This window comes from Lepidochelys kempii, chromosome 2 (assembly GCF_965140285.1).
Source record: "Lepidochelys kempii isolate rLepKem1 chromosome 2, rLepKem1.hap1, whole genome shotgun sequence".
NCBI classification, from domain to species: Eukaryota; Metazoa; Chordata; order Testudines; family Cheloniidae; genus Lepidochelys; species Lepidochelys kempii.
Window position 1 is genome coordinate 69,265,475 of NC_136381.1, and position 20,444 is coordinate 69,285,918.

Genomic DNA, 20,444 nt, shown 5'->3' on the forward strand with positions numbered 1-20,444 from the left:
AAAGGCTATTAGAAAAGCTCAATGCAGAGGTATGCAGCTCAGGGCGGCTTTGAAAGAGCACTTTAACAGTGAACCACAGTAACATGTTGTGGTGTACTGCACTCTACCTGCTCCTGATGTTTTGGAACCTACTAGGAATGGTGTTGTGCTTGGTGTACAGCTATGAATATAACAGTGTCAAGGCATCTATTAATTTTGCGATGCTTGCTGTACATTTATGATTATTACACTGGGTTGTCATTGGTCTTTTGAGTTGTGTCCTAACAAAGTGGGTTCTTTAAGAACTGCTAAGCACTCTGCAGCATCTGTTGTGAACTAATAAAGATGACTTATTTTTCAAATAATAGAATTTTATTCGGTAGCAAAACCAGTGCAAAGAAAAATCTGTTCAATTTAAAAGCAAATAAATTTAAAACTTAATAAATTAATGGAACAAATCTTACCATGAGGAAAGAACATTCATGTCCATTTTACCTACACATACACAACCGTGGATTTCATAGAGCAGTGTATGTGAAACTGTGCTTGTCCTTAATATCCCCTGGGATGGAGTGGTAGGGCTAGGGATGTGGCCCAAATATCATGTGGAATGTTGCAGTGGGGTTTAGGAAGGTGCTGTAATGAAGTTCTCCATGGACTGCAAAGAGAGGTGAGCCCATGATTATTGAATCTGTGGGTCCACAAGAGTCTGCAGCATCTGTGTTTGCTGCTGAGAAGCTCCATTATGTCCTGGTGCATCTTCCTCTCCTTTTCCTTCTGGGACTTTCTCCTGTCCACTCTTTCCTTCTCCAGTCTGTCTGCAATGTTCATCCTCCAGGCCCCTTGCTCGCCATCTAATGCAGCCTTGGCTTGCAGGATCTCATGGAAAATGTCCTTCCAAGTCCTTTTCTTTCTCCTTCTGATCTGGGTCAGGCATCCTTTCTCCTGCATCTCCAGTGAAATCTGGTTATAGATGTCCATGTTTCTTTGGCTTGTCTATAGCTATGCTTCCATAGCCTCTTCTTTTCATAGGCCTAGAAAATCCAATATCTCCTGCCTACTCCAAGCTGGAGTGCATCCGGAGTGTGTAGCTGGCATAGTTAGCTGGTCAGTCGCACATAACAATGGAGAGTTACTAGTTGTGCTCACCAAACTGGACAATCACGAAAAGGAATTTCAAAAATTCGCAGGGTTTAAAAGGGGACAGGAGCCTTCTGATCTCTGTAACCCCTGGGCAGTGAAGTTACAATTATGACCCAGGAGGGTTCGGTGTCAGGCATTGTGGGATAGCTGCTGTTAGGGTTGACATAAGTAACACTGTCTGCACTTGCTCTGCATCGACCTCAATACATCAATCATGACTCTATGCCACTTGGGAAGGTGGTGTTACTTAATTGCTGTAACGGGGCACTTACATCAGTGGGAGACAAATTTAAGTGTAAACACATGTACAGCTAGGTTGACACAAGGCATTTTATGTCGACCTAACTTTGTAGTATAGACCAGGCCTGGGACACTCAGGAAAATTAATCTAAATTAATTAAGGTGTGAATTTAAAGTGGATTATTTAAACTGCTTTAAACCCCTGTGTGAACACTCTCATTCAGAATTGAAGTGGCCTTAATTCAGTTTACTTTAACCACTTCCAAAATGCCAATGCTCTTCAATGAAAACTGGGCACTTAACTATTTTAACTTCTTTGAAAAACACACCTTATTGCTTTGGCAGTAAATACTATAGTCAAGGTTATGTAGGGCCCTCATCATAATCTGACATTTTCAGTTGTTCATATCTTTATTTTTTCCCCTTTAAATAGAAATTATCCATGTTTGGTCTTAGCCTGAAAGTAAAAATTTTGTAAAAATTTTGTAAAAGTGTTTGAAGAAAATCCATTTTGCCCATTTCTGAGTTTTTGAAGAGAAAAAAAGTATTTTACACTAATTTTTTAAAAACACACTCTTTGACTCCAAACACAAAATGAAAAATAGCTATTGGCTAGCATATAAAAATATAGCTCCATCCACGAGCATACAAACTTTTCTCTAAGGTTCAGAGTTACAACACAAGGTACAAAACTAGCATCTACAGAGCTCCAGAAATTATTTCTTAAGCTTTAAGCATTCCACAGCAAGAATTTCTTTGTGTAGAAACTTTATATGCAAGATATTAAAGTTCTCTACACAGAAACCTTCAGTCTTAAAGATCTTAAGTGACTAAGGACTGTAGGTATACATTTCTTTTTGTAGAGTACCTGGAATGCAGATCATCAAGTACATACCAAACTTTATGTACTGGGGTCCTTAAGCATTTAAAAGGCCCCAAAGCTGAAGAATTCCATGTGGCTAAGTTTATGACCTGAAGTCCCAAACTGTTAAGTGTCTTCATTCTGCAAGGTGCTCCACGTCCATTAATGTCTAGCATTCAGCAACGTGCAGGCTCAAGCTCAAGGAGAGAGAAGACATTGTCCTGCAGTCCCATTTCCATTTCCAGTATATAACAGTTAGCTAGCCATGAGAGAATTGACTGGATTTTCTTTTAGGAAGTTTAAAAACTAAAACTGTTGCCACTTGTGCACCTACTGCCCTGAATAGAGGTTGATTTATACATGGCCTTGAATGCTTTCCTGAATCGGGGCCACTGTGAATCAGCAGAAGTCAGTCACTCTTTTCATGCAGGACCCCCTATACCTGCTAAAAGTATGCTTCATTAGAAAATATTGCTCCCCACACTACATAGTGGATTTTGTGATATGCAGTAAATATAGGACTCAGCAAATATAAATTAATTTAACATATTCTGTCAGAAATTGCATATTATGGGCAAAACTCCCATTGACTTTAATGGGGACAGAATTTCAGCTGCTATTTCTGACACATGCTAATAAATAATATTGTTGCATTACAAAGAAGTGCTCTACATTGTGTAAGGTAATGTACTTCCAAAAGATATTTTTCTATTGTTATTATGCATGGTGCATCCAGGTCAAATATAATTTATGTGAAATACCTTGTGAAGTTTAATTCCTCTTCTTAAACATGGGCCAGATAACATGAAGGAAACTTTTGTTACATCACCAATATCATCAACAGTCAACTGTGAAATAATAATAAAAAAAAGTTAAGTGAAGCATAAACACCTTACACAATAATTTTGATGGCACAAGGCAAGTCTTTTTGGATTTTGTTTTGTTTTGTTTCTCTTAACTTGTTTGGAATGATGAGTGAAGAAAGCAGAATGCTGAGCAAGGAGTTTGCAAGAAGAAAAGGAGTACTTGTGGCACCTTAGAGACTAACCAATTTATTTGAGCATGAGCTGTAGCCCAAGAAAGCTCATGCTCAAATAAATTGGTTAGTCTCTAAGGTGCCACAAGTACTCCTTTTCTTTTTGCAAATACAGACTAACACAGCTGCTACTCTGAAACCGAGCAAGGAGTTGTGAATGTTACGGTGAATAAACCCCAATGGTAAATCAGAAAATGAATCTGAACTCATACAGTACAGTATATATCTCCCACAAAAAACGTTGTTAACTTTAAGTTAAAGAATGTAGGCTACACAGCCCACCCCAAACTGTAAAAAGCAAGGAAATTACAACTAAGCCATTCAACTACCCAGCTACATTCCATTTATCATTTCCTCTTCTCAACCTTAGTTACCTCCATTCCCCTGCTCACAGGCCACAGATCTCCATCCTCGACCTGAGCAACCAACAGGCACCCTTGAACTCTGACCATGTTTATTGGTTATATTTCCAGATGTTTTCATGATCTGGATAGGGTTGGTGGTGGCTTCCATAAATTACTTTGTACATAATTGTGTAATAGTTTCGTATTGGTGTGAGTAAATAAAAAATAGGGTCAGATTGGAAATGCTGGAGATGGCATATATTTTTCCTTCATGTTTATGAAAAAACTTTAGTGAAGAGATGATCTATATTCTAGCAATTGTTTGGAAACTTGGTATTTATTTTTATGTAGAAATTAAAGAACTGAAATTTACATATGTTTAACTGTTTATATTTAAATTTACACTTGTGGTTGGAATTAATGCTACCCATTGGTTGTTCGGGCTGAATATAAAGATGTGCGGGCTGTGGGTGGTTGAAAGGGACTAGCTGAGGTTGAGAAGTAAGGCACAGATGAGGAGTTGAATCCTTTAACTGCTTTTTTTTATTTGCATTAGTGGTATTGCAGCAATATGTCTTAGCCCCTATATGATCCCCTTGAAAGAGTGGATTTCCCAAGATACTCATAGACTCTAAGACCAGAAGAGAACACCACTAATCTGACTTTCTGCACATCGCAAGCCACAGAACCTCACCCACCCCCTCCTGTAATAGAACCATAACCTCTGGATGAGTTACTGAAGTCTTCAAATCATGACTTAAAGACTTCCAGTTACAGAGAATCCACCATTTACTCTAGTTTAAACCAGTGAGTGACCGGTGCCCCATGCTGCAGAGGAAGGCAATAAACCCCAGGATCTCTGCCAATCTTATCTGGGGGAAATTCCTTCCTGACCCCAAATATGGTAATCAGTTGAACCCTGAGACTGTCTGAAAGACCCACCAGCCAGACACCCGAGAAAGAATTCTCTGTAGTAAGTCACAGCCTTCTCCAACTAGTGTCCCATCTCCAGCTATTGGCATTTTTGCTATTAGCAGTTGCAGATAGGTCACTTGCCAATGTAAGCAATCTTATTATACCATCCCCTTAATAAACTTATCAAGCTCAATCTTGAAGCCAGTTGGATTTTTTGCCCGCACTGCTCCCCTTGTAAGACTGTTCCAGAACTTCACTCCTCTAATGGTTAGAAACCTTCATCTAATTTCAAGCCTAAACTTGTTGATGGCCAGTTTATATCCATTTGTTCTTGTGTCCACATTGGCACTTAACTTTAATAACTCCTCTCCTTCCCTGGTATTTATCCCTCTGATGCATTTATAGAGAGCAATCATATCTCCCCTCAGCCTTTGTTTGGTTAGGCTAAACAAGCCAAGCTCCTTGTGTGATGTTACACTCCATATTCTTTATGGAAATATGCTTATGATATGGATATGACATAACTGAGAGGTACTTTATGCAAGATGGGTCTTGTAAGGTATCATCTGAAAGGTTATGATTTACTGAATGTGATTATCCAATTTGTATGCCTGTAACATTTCTGTATCTGAAATGAGGAATATTGACTATGTATCTGTATTTCAAATGGGTTACTTTGGGTGTCACCCCCAACTAGCCCTTCAGGTACAACAATGAGAAAGCCAGACAGTGCTAATGCCCCTTTAGCAAAGACAATGGACTGTAAAAGAGCTTAGTCTTCCTGTGGATGCTTGAGACAGCCTACGAGTAGTGGCTGCCACAGCTCTGCAGAGACACCTGGTAAGGGACATCCCTCCTCCCATTTTGGAATGCCGGTGTTTGTCCACTGGAAGACAAAGGGTTTCCGCATTACACAAGAGCTATATAAGGCAGGGGAGTGACATCATCAGGGTTCTCCTCTGTCTCTCCACCCAGAGAGAGGCTGTGAAACACCTGCAAACAAGAACTGAACTGATGGGGAGAAGGGTTGAGCCCAAGCTGGAAGGGCGTCTAGCTTGTGAGTAATAATACTTGAGTTCTCAAACTGGAGACCAGTGCAGCTGCCTTTCAAAACTTTCTGTAATCTGTCTTCAACAATTTGTAACCAATTTCTTTAGTGAAACAAGCTTAGCTTGTGTGCTTTGTTTTATTTGCTTAGTAATCTGCTTTGTTCTGTTTGTTATCTCTTTAACCACTCAAAATTCACAGTTTGTAGTTAATAAACTTATTTCTTGTTTATAATATAACCCCATTTGTACAATTCATAATTAGAGGGGTGGGGGTGGAGTAAGAGGCTGTGCATACCTTCCTCCACATTGAGGGAGGAGGCGGATTTCAAAATATACCTTTGGGTCTGCACTCCAAGGGAGGTGGACACCTGAGTGCTGGGGAAAGTCCCTTAAGCGGAGTCTTCCCAGAACTGATCTCAGTGTCTGCGTCATTCTGCAGCTTGGTGTGGCCCTGCCTGTGTATGTGCTGGAGGAGGCTTAATAGCCTGGCTCAGCAAGACAGGTAAAAAGAAGGGTGCTCAAGCTGGCAGAACAGGCAGGCTCAAGAGTATCCCAGTACATCAGGTGGCATCCTAAGGGGGGCAACCGGTCACACCTTGAATCTCCTCATCAGGTAGGTTTTCTATTCCTCTGATCATCCTAAGAACCCTTCTTTGCATCTGTTTCAGTTTGAATTAATCTTTCTTGAACATGAGAGACCAGATGTCTAGAGTACTCTAGATGAGGTCTCACCCGTGCCTTGTATAATACTTCCCTACCTCTACTGGAAATACCTTGCCTGATGCATCCTAGAATTGCATTAGTCTTTTTCACGACTGCATCACATTGCTGGCTCAAAGTCAATCTGTGATCAAATAATACAGCCAGGTCTTTCTCCTTCTCTGTCACTTCCAATTGATAATTCCCCAGTTTTTAGCAAAAAATCTAATTTTTAATCCCTAAATGCATGACTTTGCAATTTGTATTACTAAATTTAATCCCATTTCTATTACTCCAGTATTCAAGGTCCTCCAGCTCTTCTTGTATGATATTCTGGTCTGCCTCCATATTGGCAATACCTCCCAACTTTGTGTCATTCACAATTTTTATTAGAACACTCCCACTTTTTGTGCCAAGGTCATTAATAAAAATGTTAAATAAGATTGTTCCCAAGACTGAGCCCTGAGGAACTCTGGTAGTAATCTCCCTTCAGCCTGACAGTTCACCTTTCGACGTGACCCATTGTAGTCTTCCCATTAATTACTTCCTTATCCACCTTTCTTATAATGATCCCCGTCTTCTCCAATTTAACTAATAATTTCCCATGTGGAACTGTATCAAACGTGTTACTGAAATCCAGGTAAATTATATCTATTGCATTTCCTTTGACTAAAAAAATCAGTTATCTTCTCAAAGAAAGAGTTCAGGTTGCTCTGGCACGATCTACCTTTTGTAAAACTATTGTGACAAAGTTCCTGCTCTACCTTGGTGGGTCTTGCACTTATTGGAGGATTTGCTCACCTTGGAGCTTCACAGCAGCCCTCAGCTTGGCCATTTTTCTGAATTCATAGTCCAGGCTGACTCCTCCTGTGTCTGACCAGGAGTTGGGAGGATTTGGGGGGAACCCGGGCCCGCCCTCTACTCCGGGTTCCAGCCCAGGGCCCTGTGGAATGCAGCTGTCTAGAATGCCTCCTGGAACAGCTGTGTGACAGCTACAACTCCCTGGACTGCTTCCCCATGCCTCCTCCCAACACCTTCTTTATCCTCACCATAGGACCTTCCTCCTGGTGTCTGATAATGCTTGTACACCTCAATCCTCCAACAGTCCGCGTTCTCACTCTCAGCTCCTAGCGCCTCTTCCTCCCCACTCCTCACATGCACACTACAAACTGAAGTGAGCTCCTTTTTAAAACCCAGGTGCCCTGATTAGCCTTCCTTAATTGATTCTAGCAGCTTCTTGATTGGCTGCAGGTGTTCTAATCAGCCTGTATTAATTGTCTCCAGAAGGTTCCTGATTGTTCTGGAACCTTCCCTGTTATCTTATCCAGGGAAAAGGGACCTACTTAGCCGGGGGCTAATATATCTGCCTTCTATTACTCTCCTATAGCCATCTGGCCCGACCCTGTCACACTATGTTGTGTTTTATCCCAATTACCATTTACCTCTCTGTCCTCAACTACTTTCTCTTTCAAAATTTGTTCCAAGACCTTGCATACAATTGAGGTCAAACTAATGGGCCTGTAGTTTCCTGGATCACTCTCTTTTCCTTTCTTAAAAAATAAGTATTTTATTAGCAAGTAGTCACAGAGTACAACCGCCGAGTTTACGAATTCATTAAAAATCCTTGCTATTGGGCTTGCAATTTCATATACCAGTTCCTTTAATATTCTTGAATGGAGATTATCCGGGCCCCCTGATTTGGTCCCACTAAGCCTTTTAAGTTTTACTTCTACCTTGGATGTTGTAATTTCTATTTCCATACCCTCATTTCCATTAGTCACCCTGTCACCCTAAGCTCCTCATTTCCCTTATTAAAAAATGAGGCAAAGTATTCCTTTAGGTATTAGGCCATGCCTATATTATTTTTAATCTACATCCCATCCTCAGTGTTTAGCAGTCCCACTTATTTCCTTGTTTTCTTTTCATTTATATGGCTATAGAACTTTTTACTATTGGTTTTAATTTCCTTTGCACTTCCATATCTACTTGGATTTTTCTCTATACTTTTAACTTTTTCTCTGTACTTTCTGATCTCCAGGAGGTAGCTTTTCTTGCTGATTGTTCCCATCTTCCATTCCTTGTAGGCTGTCTGCTTTCTCTTAATAAACTATTTGAGATGCCTGCTTGTCCAATTTGGCCTGCAACTCTTCCCTACAATTTTTCCCCTTTGCTTGGGATGCAGACTTCATATAGTTTCTGCAACTTTAACTTAAAGTAATTCCAAAGCTCCTCCACATTCAAGTCCTTGAGTTCTTCGGTCCAGTCCACTTCCCTAACTAATTCGCTTAATTTTTTAAAGTTTGCTCTTATGAAATCAAGGACCCTAGTTGCAGATCTGTTTTTGTTTAGCCTTCCATTTAGTTTAAGATGAATTGGCTCATGATCACTCGAACCAAGGTTGTCCTCTACAACCAGATCTTTTAGGAGGTCCTCACTACTTACCAATACCAAATCTAAAATGGCATCACCTCTTGTTGGCTCAGTGACTATTTGGTGAAGAAATCTATCAGTTATCGCATCCAGGAATATCTGACCCTTACCATTATTAGTAGCACTTGTCTTCCAATCTATATCTGTGAAATTGAAGTATCCCAGGATCACACAATTCCCAGTAGTATTTATTTAATTAAAAATATTAAAGAGATCTATATCTATATCAGATCTTAGGGACCTCAAGCACTATCCCAGTGGAGCTTCTGGTAGCTTTCCTCCCCAACGTGATTTTGACCCAAACTGATTCTGTTTTATCCATTCCACCACTGCTAACGTCTTACAGTCTATCTCATAATTAATATACAATGCTACTCCACCACCTTTACCTTTATTTCGGTCTTTCCTAAACAGCACATGCCCTTCAATACCTGTAGTCCAGTCGTGACGACTATTCCGCCATGCTTCTGTTATCCCGATAATATCGGGTTTCACTTCCTGCACCAGTAGCTCTAGTAGTACTGTTTTCTTGGTGCATGGGAGATGTCAGATATCAGCTCTGACCAATAAAGCAATCTGTGTACACAATATGGCACATAGAAAACACAATGTACCTTTCCCAGTTACACATTGTTAAGATCCATATAAAATATAATAAAAAGAAACTAACCAAAAAAGGGTCATTTTTCAGATTTTGAACCTTCTGTGCAGCAGATTTCCCTTTTGTTCCAAACACAACAACTTGAATATCAGGAACTTTTTCTGGTATGTGTGTACAGTACACCCACATTTGCCACCGTCCTTTGCTTTTAGTATCAAAGTATTTTACTGGATCAGATGTCACGGTCATTTCTATATTTATAAGAAATATATATTCACAATACATATCTTTCTTATAAGTCACCGTAAATCATTACATTAATTTATAAATTGTAATTTACTCAAAAATACTTAGTCATACAACACTAATCTGTGTAAGCAAAAAACATTTTGTTGGCATTACCTTTCAGTGGAATTACTAGTTCTGTAAAATCTTTCTTTGAGTGTTTGCTGATCCAGTCATTGTGTGCAAAGACATGAGTGGCAAAAGGGTAACTTTCTTCTTTTATAACAATTTTTTCCAAGAACCAGTCATCTGATTAAAACAAATATATTAATTTATTGCATTTCAAGTAACAATGAGAAGCTCTGCCTACACTGTCTGAAGCTTCTGATTTAAATAAGAATGCAGAGGACTCAGCAACTCACAGAAGACATGTAATACTTCCCAGGTTTGGGGCTACAGAGATTTCTTATTTGTGATTATAACTCACGTAGCTCAAGAGTTTTCTCCTCCTCCACAGGAGGAATATTACTCACCCAAGAATGCAATGAATACATGTTACACTGTAACCGTGTGACATGACTTGCTTGGCAACATAGGCAGGAAACAAAAGAAAACTAATATAAAGAATGTTTTAAAAATGGCCCTTTTGCGTATAACAATGAATTATTCCAGGACTGGTGTATTATCATCAGCCTTTGAGGATTAGAAATGAGAAAAGTCCACATACATCCCCACTGAAACTGAAGCTACTGGCTTGAGGCACTTGAACCGCCCTTGGTTCTGACATATCTCTGACTGTTTTTCAGCTAATCCTAAATAGGAGGAAACAATTTTGGTGAAATCCTGGCCTTACTTAAGTCAATGGCAGTTATGACTCTGACTTCAGTGGGGCCAGGATTTCACCCTTTCACTTTAAGCAATAAGAGGCAAATAGCACCCTGATACGGTTTTTCCTATATAAATTACTTGAAACTCCATGAATTTGGCTCCTGAATTTTCCACATGTTCTTGCTCTCAATGGTGGGCGTAGGGACGGAGAACTGGGTTTGCCACTCTCAGAGATGGTCTGCAATTTGCAGATCTCAGGAGATCTGGAGAGGCCAGGGCTACCTGCATCTCTTCTCTGTGTCTCCACATGGCCACTTGGTCCACATGGCACTGAGAGTCTTGAAGGAGCCATGATCCCACACTGTCCCCAACTGTTACTACCTACTTTGAAGTTCCAAGCATTATTTACATTGAGAATCGGAGGCGAGTTGGGAGAAATGATGCCGCAAAGAGTGTAGCTTTCTCTGCCTGCCACCCCACCCCAAATCCCCTTAAACACCTGTGAATGGATTTCCATAGGAAACAAGGACAATATTTGGGAGCCAGCACGCCCCCTCTTCCATGCTCCTCTTTTTACCTCAACTGATTGATCTTTGTTCCTCTCCCTTGGTGGCAGAGGAGGAAAGCATTTCACCCTGAGTGACTAAGGATTTATTTTATACTTAATAAAAATGTCGATAATTTTAAAAATGGAAAAGTTAAAACAGTGTATGTGTGTATTGGGGGTGGGGAACGATAGCCAAATGAGATGCAAAACAAGAAAAAACAACATACTTTTGCTGGAAAACAAAAATATTTGCTGAATCTACTGGCAGAACCAAATATATCAAACAAGCCACTTATTGTAAGAAACAAACAAGAAATGCCTCATAATTTTTCACTGTGTAATTCACTGGATACTGCTTATGATTCTCCTTTTGTACATTGAGCATTTAAGTGAAACCAGGTTATACACAATATAACACAAAACACAGAAAAAACCTGAAAAGGTCCAGCAATTTCAATTTTTTCACTAGTTTCCAAATAGAACAGACCTCATTAAACATATGATCTGTAATCATAATTTTAACAGATGTTTTTCTGCATTTCTGACCCCCATTACATCTGATGATAATCAATGTTATTATATGCAAAAAGAAAAGGAGTACTTGTGGCACCTTAGAGACTAACCAATTTATTTGAGCATAAGCTTTCGTGAGCTACAGCTCACTTCATCGGATGCATACTGTGGAAAGTGTAGAAGATCTTTTTATATACACACAAAGCATGAAAAAATACCTCCTCCCACCCCACTCTCCTGCTGGTAATAGCTTATCTAAAGTGATCACTCTCCTTACAATGTGTATGATAATCAAGTTGGGCCATTTCCAGCACAAATCCAGGTTTTCTCATCCCCCCCCCCCACAAACCCACCCTCCTGCTGGTAATAGCTTATCTAAAGTGACCACTCTCCTTACAATGTGTATGATAATCAAGGTGGGCCATTTCCAGCACAAATCCAGGGTTTAACAAGAACGTCGGGGGGGGGAGGGGTAGGAAAAAACAAGGGGAAATAGGTTACCTTGCATAATGACTTAGCCATTCCCAGTTAAGTCATTATGCAAGGTAACCTATTTCCCCTTGTTTTTTCCTACCCCCCCCCCTCAGACGTTCTTGTTAAACCCTGGATTTGTGCTGGAAATGGCCCACCTTGATTATCATACACATTGTAAGGAGAGTGATGTAGTGGTGGGAGTCTGCTATAGACCACCGGACCAGGGGGATGAGGTGGATGAGGCTTTCTTCCGGCAGCTCACGGAAGCTACTAGATCGCATGCCCTGATTCTCATGGGTGACTTTAATTTTCCTGATATCTGCTGGGAGAGCAATACAGCGGTGCATAGACAATCCAGGAAGTTTTTGGAAAGCGTAGGGGACAATTTCCTGGCGCAAGTGCTAGAGGAGCCAACTAGGGGGGGCGCTTTTCTTGACCTGCTGCTCACAAACCGGGTAGAATTAGTGGGGGAAGCAAAAGTGGATGGGAATCTGGGAGGCAGTGACCATGAGTTGGTTGAGTTCAGGATCCTGACGCAGGGAAGAAAGGTAAGCAGCAGGATACGGACCCTGGACTTCAGGAAAGCAGACTTCGACTCCTTCAGGGAACGGATGGCCAGGATCCCCTGGGGGACTAACTTGAAGGGGAAAGGAGTCCAGGAGAGCTGGCTGTATTTCAAGGAATCCCTGTTGAGGTTACAGGGACAAACCATCCCGATGAGTCGAAAGAATAGTAAATATGGCAGGCGACCAGCTTGGCTTAATGGTGAAATCCTAGCGGATCTAAAACATAAAAAAGAAGCTTACAAGAAGTGGAAGGTTGGACATATGACCAGGGAAGAGTATAAAAATATTGCTCGGGCATGTAGGAATGTTATCAGGAGGGCCAAATCGCACCTGGAGCTGCAGCTAGCCAGAGATGTCAAGAGTAACAAGAAGGGTTTCTTCAGGTATGTTGGCAACAAGAAGAAAGCCAAGGAATGTGTGGGCCCCTTACTGAATGAGGGAGGCAACCTAGTGACAGAGGATGTGGAAAAAGCTAATGTACTCAATGCTTTTTTTGCCTCTGTTTTCACTAACAAGGTCAGCTCCCAGACTGCTGCGCTGGGCATCACAAAATGGGGAAGAGATGGCCAGCCCTCTGTGGAGATAGAGGTGGTTAGGGACTATTTAGAAAAGCTGGACGTGCACAAGTCCATGGGGCCGGACGAGTTGCATCCGAGAGTGCTGAAGGAATTGGCGGCTGTGATTGCAGAGCCACTGGCCATTATCTTTGAAAACTCATGGCGAACCGGGGAAGTCCCGGATGACTGGAAAAAGGCTAATGTAGTGCCAATCTTTAAAAAAGGGAAGAAGGAAGATCCTGGCCAGTCAGCCTCACCTCAGTCCCCGGAAAAATCATGGAGCAGGTCCTCAAAGAATCAATCCTGAAGCACTTGCATGAGAGGAAAGTGATCAGGAACAGCCAGCATGGATTCACCAAGGGAAGGTCATGCCTGACTAATCTAATCGCCTTTTATGATGAGTTTACTGGTTCTGTGGATGAAGGGAAAGCAGTGGATGTATTGTTTCTTGACTTTAGCAAAGCTTTTGACACGGTCTCCCACAGTATTCTTGTCAGCAAGTTAAGGAAGTATGGGCTGGATGAATGCACTATAAGGTGGGTAGAAAGCTGGCTAGATTGTCGGGCTCAACGGGTAGTGATCAATGGCTCCATGTCTAGTTGGCAGCTGGTATCAAGTGGAGTGCCCCAAGGGTCGGTCCTGGGGCCGGTTTTATTCAATATCTTCATAAATGATCTGGAGGATGGTGTGGATTGCACTCTCAGCAAATTTGCGGATGATACTAAACTGGGAGGAGTGGTAGATACACTGGAGGGGAGGGATAGGATACAGAAGGACCTAGACCAATTGGAAGATTGGGCCAAAAGGAATCTGATGAGGTTCAATAAGGATAAGTGCAGGGTCCTGCACTTAGGACGGAAGAACCCAATGCACAGCTACAGACTAGGGACCGAATGGCTAGGCAGCAGTTCTGCGGAAAAGGACCTAGGGGTGACAGTGAACGAGAAGCTGGATATGAGTCAGCAGTGTGCCCTTGTTGCCAAGAAGGACAATGGCATTTTGGGATGTATAAGTAGGGGCATAGCGAGCAGATCGAGGGACGTGATCGTTCCCCTCTATTCGACATTGGTGAGGCCTCATCTGGAGTACTGTGTCCAGTTTTGGGCCCCACACTTCAAGAAGGAGGTGGATAAATTGGAGAGAGTCCAGCGAAGGGTAACAAAAATGATTAGGGGACTGGAACACATGAGTTATGAGGAGAGGCTGAGGGAGCTGGGATTGTTTAGCCTGCAGAAGAGAAGAATGAGGGGGGATTTGATAGCTGCTTTCAACTACCTGAAAGGGGGTTCCAAAGAGGATGGCTCTAGACTGTTCTCAATGGTAGCAGATGACAGAACGAGGAGTAAAGGTCTCAAGTTGCAGTGGGGGAGGTTTAGATTGGATATTAGGAAAAACTTTTTCACTAAGAGGGTGGTGAAACACTGGAATGCGTTACCTAGGGAGGTGGTAGAATCTCCTTCCTTAGAGGTTTTTAAGGTCAGGCTTGACAAAGCCCTGGCTGGGATGATTTAACTGGGAATTGGTCCTGCTTTGAGCAGGGGGTTGGACTAGATGACCTTCTGGGGTCCCTTCCAACCCTGATATTCTATGATTCTATGATTCTATGATCACTTTAGATAAGCTATTACCAGCAGGAGAGTGGGGTGGGAGGAGGTATTTTTTCATGCTTTGTGTGTATATAAAAAGATCTTCTACACTTTCCACAGTATGCATCCGATGAAGTGAGCTGTAGCTCACGAAAGCTTATGCTCAAATAAATTGATTAGTCGCTAAGGTGCCACAAGTCCTCCTTTTCTTTTTGCGAATACAGACTAACACGGCTGTTACTCTGAAACCTGTTATTATATGGTATTTGTTACAATGCAATGCTGTATATTTCAGGCACATAGTTTATTTTAAAATAATGTACCTTTTTTAAAACTTTTAAATCCAACAAGAACTTGGTTCAGCTTGCCAAGGTGAACTGCTTTGATTCTGAAAACATCCACCTGCAATTTGAGAATAATTTAAATTGTAGTTTTGCACTGGTAGGTATGTAAGACTTATGAATTTACCTCTGCATAAGTGGACATTGCTTTGTATGTTAGTGCACTTTACTTTACCCTTGTCATGTCATTCCATTTCTTTCAAGTGCATAATAAAACAGTATGTGCTGTAATTGATATTTCCAATGTCAGTGACTAGTGTGACTTTTCTGATTAATTTTAAAGTATCACTATCGTTAATAAACAGTATTTTCAGCAACTTTGATGCTCAGCTTGAAGTTCCAGTAAGATGCTGAATTCTACTAAGCTTGTAGGATGAAATAACTAAATTGGATGAATTATGACTGTTATAAGAAGTAACATTATACCTATGTATCTATATTACGGTTTTTTATGGAAGTTATCTCCATCACAGAAAAGAGTTTCTCAGGTACCTTAGATTTGCATGGTGAAGAGCTTAGTGAACTTAATGGAGTCTTTTGATCTTCTTTCCTGGTATCAGACACAGACACAGACACACACACAAAGTTCTTGGTTTGTTTGTTTTCTCACTCTTTTTTTCAAACACCTCTCTTCAGTCTGGTTAGAGGTGGGAAAGTTCTCATAAAAGCACATGCTTAACTTTAAGCACACGCGACTTAGGTAGCTGCTTAAAATTAAGGGCATGTTCTATTGAATATAGATGGGATTACTTGTGCTTAAAGTTAAGAATGTACTTAAATATTTTGCTGACTCAGGCCTCCAAGATCAGGATCTTGAAGCATGCAATAAATAATTGAATTAGTCTGACCTCCTTGGGAAACTTGTTCCACAACAAAACCTCCACAACTAAGGTTGCTTTATCTCTGGTGCTCATGAACTTCTCCCAGGCTTTGCTCTTCTAGAGAGGAACCGTTGTCCAAGTGAGTTCTGAATGAAGATGCAGTTGCTGATGTAGCTTGATTCTGACCCAGTAATGGCTTTTAAGATCAGGCCAGAGACTTGACCTGGCAGTGGAAACCCTGCACTGCTACCATGTTCAGTGCCAGGTACAATGGATTACGACAGCCCAGCCTGGAGGCGATGAACACATGGATTACTGTGGCCAAATTCTCATCTGAGAGGAAGTGTGAAGTATCAAAGTCAAAAAAGTAGGTGTTTTGTCAGATTGTCATCAGGGAAGATAGGGTAAAGAATACAGTAAGGAGAGTAGTGAGCACCATTAATCCAAAGAGTGCTGTGATTACTTGAGCTCTAGAATCTTTAAACAATAAGTACAAGATCAAGACACTGGACTCCAGTAGATGGAAGAGTCCTGCTCCAGGTGACGTTGTTGCTCCCCTAACCAAACATATCCGAGAATGGGAACAGAAATTAGATATGCAAAAAGAAAAACTTGAGGACTCAAAGAACAGGAGTCTCTTCATTGTTGGAGTCAGTCAGCTGAGTCAGCACTCACAAAATCAGTGAGTCAGTCCATGAGTTTCCTGTCTCAATTCATTATTCTTAAAGGGTACTTTAAAAGTGAATTTATTGCAAGGAGAATAAAGAAAATGCAGAAGCCTTATATATGCAGAAAGAAAACAGAACTACCTCCCTTCTCAGCCAGCACTAATATTTTATGTCTCTACCAACTGCTTGTGGAATCCTGCTTTCTCTAAGTATCATCCTCACCTACCTACCAAATAGATGGCCCCACTGCATTCCGTACATTCTCCTTCAAAGCCTGGGTAGCCCTACAGTTCTAAGTCCTCTTTAACTACTGTCTCCTGATTTCCTTTGTAAAGTCTGAGCAGGGAATTAACTCCATACTTGTTGGATATCAGGTAGGGCTTTACACTCTGCTGCAGAACTGTACAAATTAATTAGACTAACTGGAAGGCTGAAACGAGCAGCAAAGATCCAGTTTGTTTTTCATAAAACCTGGCTTCTGAAACTTTTAAGAATGAAAATCAGCAGACAAAATGAAGAGAGGAGGGTTTAGAGCACAGAGAGAATATATGTCAAGTAGAAGATTCTTTGAGGTAGTTCAGCTACAAAGACCAGATTAATGTCTATCTATTAAAGTAAAAAAAAACAGCAAAAGGTTTTATTTCATATGTTCTTGTGGAATTGTTATTATTAGTGGATGCACAATAAAGATGGAAAAAATTCAAAATACAAAAGTAGAGAGATAATACAGATGTATGAATCAAAAAGACAAACGTCAAAAGGACTTAGGTAGGCATCACATATTTTAGTCCTTCAACAGCTGATAGATCAGCACACAGTAAGAAGCCATCAAGTAGGTGTGCAACGTTCTCAACAGCACAAGAGTTTCCCATGTCCCCAGGTGTGGTCATTTGCTGCACACCTCGCCACTCCGCCTTTGAAACAATTGAGCTTGCACCAGACAGAGCATGGCAGCTCAAAGCCAGGCAGTCTCTCATCAGGTGAGTCATGAGGAAGGAGTTTCTTACAGTGGAAGCAGCTCGTTCCCATTCTGTTCACTACAATGTGGAAGCATCCGCTGTAGAGATGGTTGGTAAAGTAGTCCAGATTGGTTTTCCACTGATGAGTTGGGGTCAAGGTGTCTCCCATATATCTTTGCAAAGTGGCAGTCATGGCAACTCCTGGATTTTGACAAGGAGGTTCTCCTCATCATGCCCTGGGGTGACTAAAGCAACAAGCATTAAACAGAATCTGGATAATCTGGATTCTAGTTACAGTGGTACTGGAGCAGTATTCATTGGTTCTTCACTTTCCATTCTTCAGCATTTGTTCAACACCACTCAGTGTGAGGAGCTGTCAGCTGCAAAAAGCTTAGTAACAGAGAAATGCATGTAGGTTCCTTATAGAGTGATTTTACATTGACCTTTGATAAAAATGTAACTATGTCTTGCAAACCTGAATTTGTATCAGACACTGAGGTCTAACAAGGTATCTGTAAGATTTTGATCTGAAATTTTCTTTAACTGTCCTATGTGCTATTCTCTTGCCAACAGTTGTTTCAGGATTTTTTCTGCAAAAGTTTTTGAATTCTCAAAAACCAAGAAGATTTTTGCAAGGTTAATAAGGAATTTCTGAAAGGGGAACTAAAGAAGGCGAATGAGGACTGGAATGGACATTTGCCTTATTATTATTTATTGTTTATATTGCTAGGTAGGGGGGTTCATGATGGTTCACAAAACACACAGTGCCATATTCATTTAATCAGGCACAACACCAAGATATCTTATAGAGAGCTATGCACTTCCACCAGTGGTGCAGTTGGCCCATAGTTTAGATAAGTCACTGCACCAAGGGGGTCGTAATCTAATTTTCTGAGCAAAAATACTTCATTAATTTAACTCTCTCTTTGTTGTGCAAGTTGATGGTGCAGAAGAGCAACCACATTTCATCCCAGAGATGGTTGTCACTTAGTAGTAGGTAAAATGATCCCTATATGGAATGGGCAGGCTGATCAAGTACTTTTAACATCCTTGAGCATGAAAAGCACTAATGTAAATATGCGGTATTATTAAGGAGACATTTACAATTTCAATTATTTTTCCTCAGTTCTTTTACCTGGCCTCTGGCAAAAGTGATGGGTCCACTTCTTGAATTATTAAGCCATCTTTTCCCGGAGTCACCTCTTGCTCCTTGAATACAAAGATAAGCCTCTCCACTGGTATCTGCTTTCTTTATGTCTCCAGTGTGCACATGAATGGAATATTCCACAACTAAAAGAAAATTTTTAAACCAGTCAGTATAAAAGGGAAACTCTGTGTCATCTTGTCTCATAATTGGGTTCCTTATGAAAATGCTTAGGTTATGTTGTATTGTTTTATGGGAGGATCACTTGATATATTCTTAAAAAAGGAAAGGCACAGTACCACAAAATGGCACCTTAAAAGTTTTTAATTAGAGTCAGGGTCTGTATAGAATGCAGCTCCACAGATAGCTACATAGTTCATCTTTTTGTCAAGTTATTAAGTATTATTTGTATTATGGTTGTACCTAGAGGCTTCTACCAAGATCAGAGTCCTATTGTGCTAGGCACTGTACAAACACACAATAAGGTATGATCCCTGCCCCAGGTAGCTTACAATCTAAATATACAAGACAGACACAGCGTGGGAAAAAGTATTATCCCCATTTTATACAAGGAGAAGTGGGTCACCTCAGATTAAGTCCCTGCCTACATTACAGAAATTTGCACAATTGTAATTTAGTCAGTATATTTACACTGTCAATATAGTTACATCCTAATGGAGTCACCCTGCTGTGATGTAAGGCAGGGTTGAAACCAGTGCATCTTAATCCAGTAGATTAATGGAGTAAACTGCATATAAACTGGTATAAATTAATCATACAAAACAAGGGGATTTAGCCACACTACTAAGAATTCCAATGAGAGTTGTGTGGCTAAATCTAATATTCAGCTTTAAAAATCTCAACCTTAGCTCCTGCTTACTACAGTTACACTTGATTTGGAAGGGGTGAACAGGGGAAATCCTTAAACAGAAGAAGCAGCTAATTGTTTCCTCTGCTCAGTATCTGAATATTAATTATTAATACTTGTATTATGTCTAGAAACCCAAGTCTCGGACCAGAACACCATTGTGCTAATGAATAATGTACAGACACAGAACAAAAAGATGTTTTTAGTTCTGATAGAACAGTATCCTAGAGCAGGGGTCCCCAGTGCAGTGCCCGCGGGCACCACAGTCTTCTAGGAATAGGAATATGGATATTTTCAGAAAGGTTGAGAACCACTGTCTTAGGCAAAGTAATGTAGCAAATCTGTGGCCAGCTATACACCCAGGCTATTAGGAACTACAGGGAGGCAACAATGACTAACTATCTCAGATCCTTCTGCTTTAGAAGCATCAACTTGAGCTAAAGAAGAACCTGTTAGCTTTAGCAATATGACACTCAGATTCCTTTCAGAAGGGGAACTGGTATATTTGTAATTAATTATCATTATTACTTTTAAATAATAAGCCATTTTATCCCACAATTGTCACACTTTAGGTTGTGGGTTCATCAACCAATACACACACACTTTGGTGCATGGAAGGGCAAATAAGCTGGCTGATGAACTCACATCCTATCACAATTATTGTTTAAGGCTTGATTTCAGAGGTGCTGAGCACCCAAAAATTCAATCAAAGTCCACAGATCTGCCAGGATTTCAGAAGTTTCAGCTCCCACTCATGCCAAAATCATCACCAGTATGCTGTAGAAATCAGAGAGGCTACAGAATTTAGGTCCAGAATGCTACAGAATATACAGAAATTGTATTAAAATTCACAGAAGATCATGAGGTCTTTATTACAGCAAGTTTCTTGGATTCCCCATGATACACTTATGGAAGGTTTAAGAGTGATTGTTAAAAACACACTGTGAAAAATTAAGAAACCACAAGCTAAAGCTGTCGTTTATTCTCATGCGTAGGTGATGGCAAAAGAGAAAAAAAAGAGTGTTCTGCAAGATATTTATTTTTAAACT

General features: G+C 40.6%; 1 protein-coding gene across 1 annotated transcript in view; it reads right to left on the minus strand.

Moving 5' to 3' along the window:
- RP1 (RP1 axonemal microtubule associated) overlaps positions 1-20,444 on the minus strand; it is a 295,040-nt gene that overhangs the window by 68,197 nt on the left and 206,399 nt on the right. Inside the window, exons 37-41 of the mRNA XM_073329615.1 lie at positions 18,519-18,673; positions 14,918-14,996; positions 9,701-9,832; positions 9,368-9,549; positions 2,986-3,072 (exon numbers count right to left, since the gene is read on the minus strand). Coding sequence (XP_073185716.1) covers positions 2,986-3,072; positions 9,368-9,549; positions 9,701-9,832; positions 14,918-14,996; positions 18,519-18,673 — 635 coding nt within the window. The remainder of the gene's footprint in view (positions 1-2,985; positions 3,073-9,367; positions 9,550-9,700; positions 9,833-14,917; positions 14,997-18,518; positions 18,674-20,444) is intronic.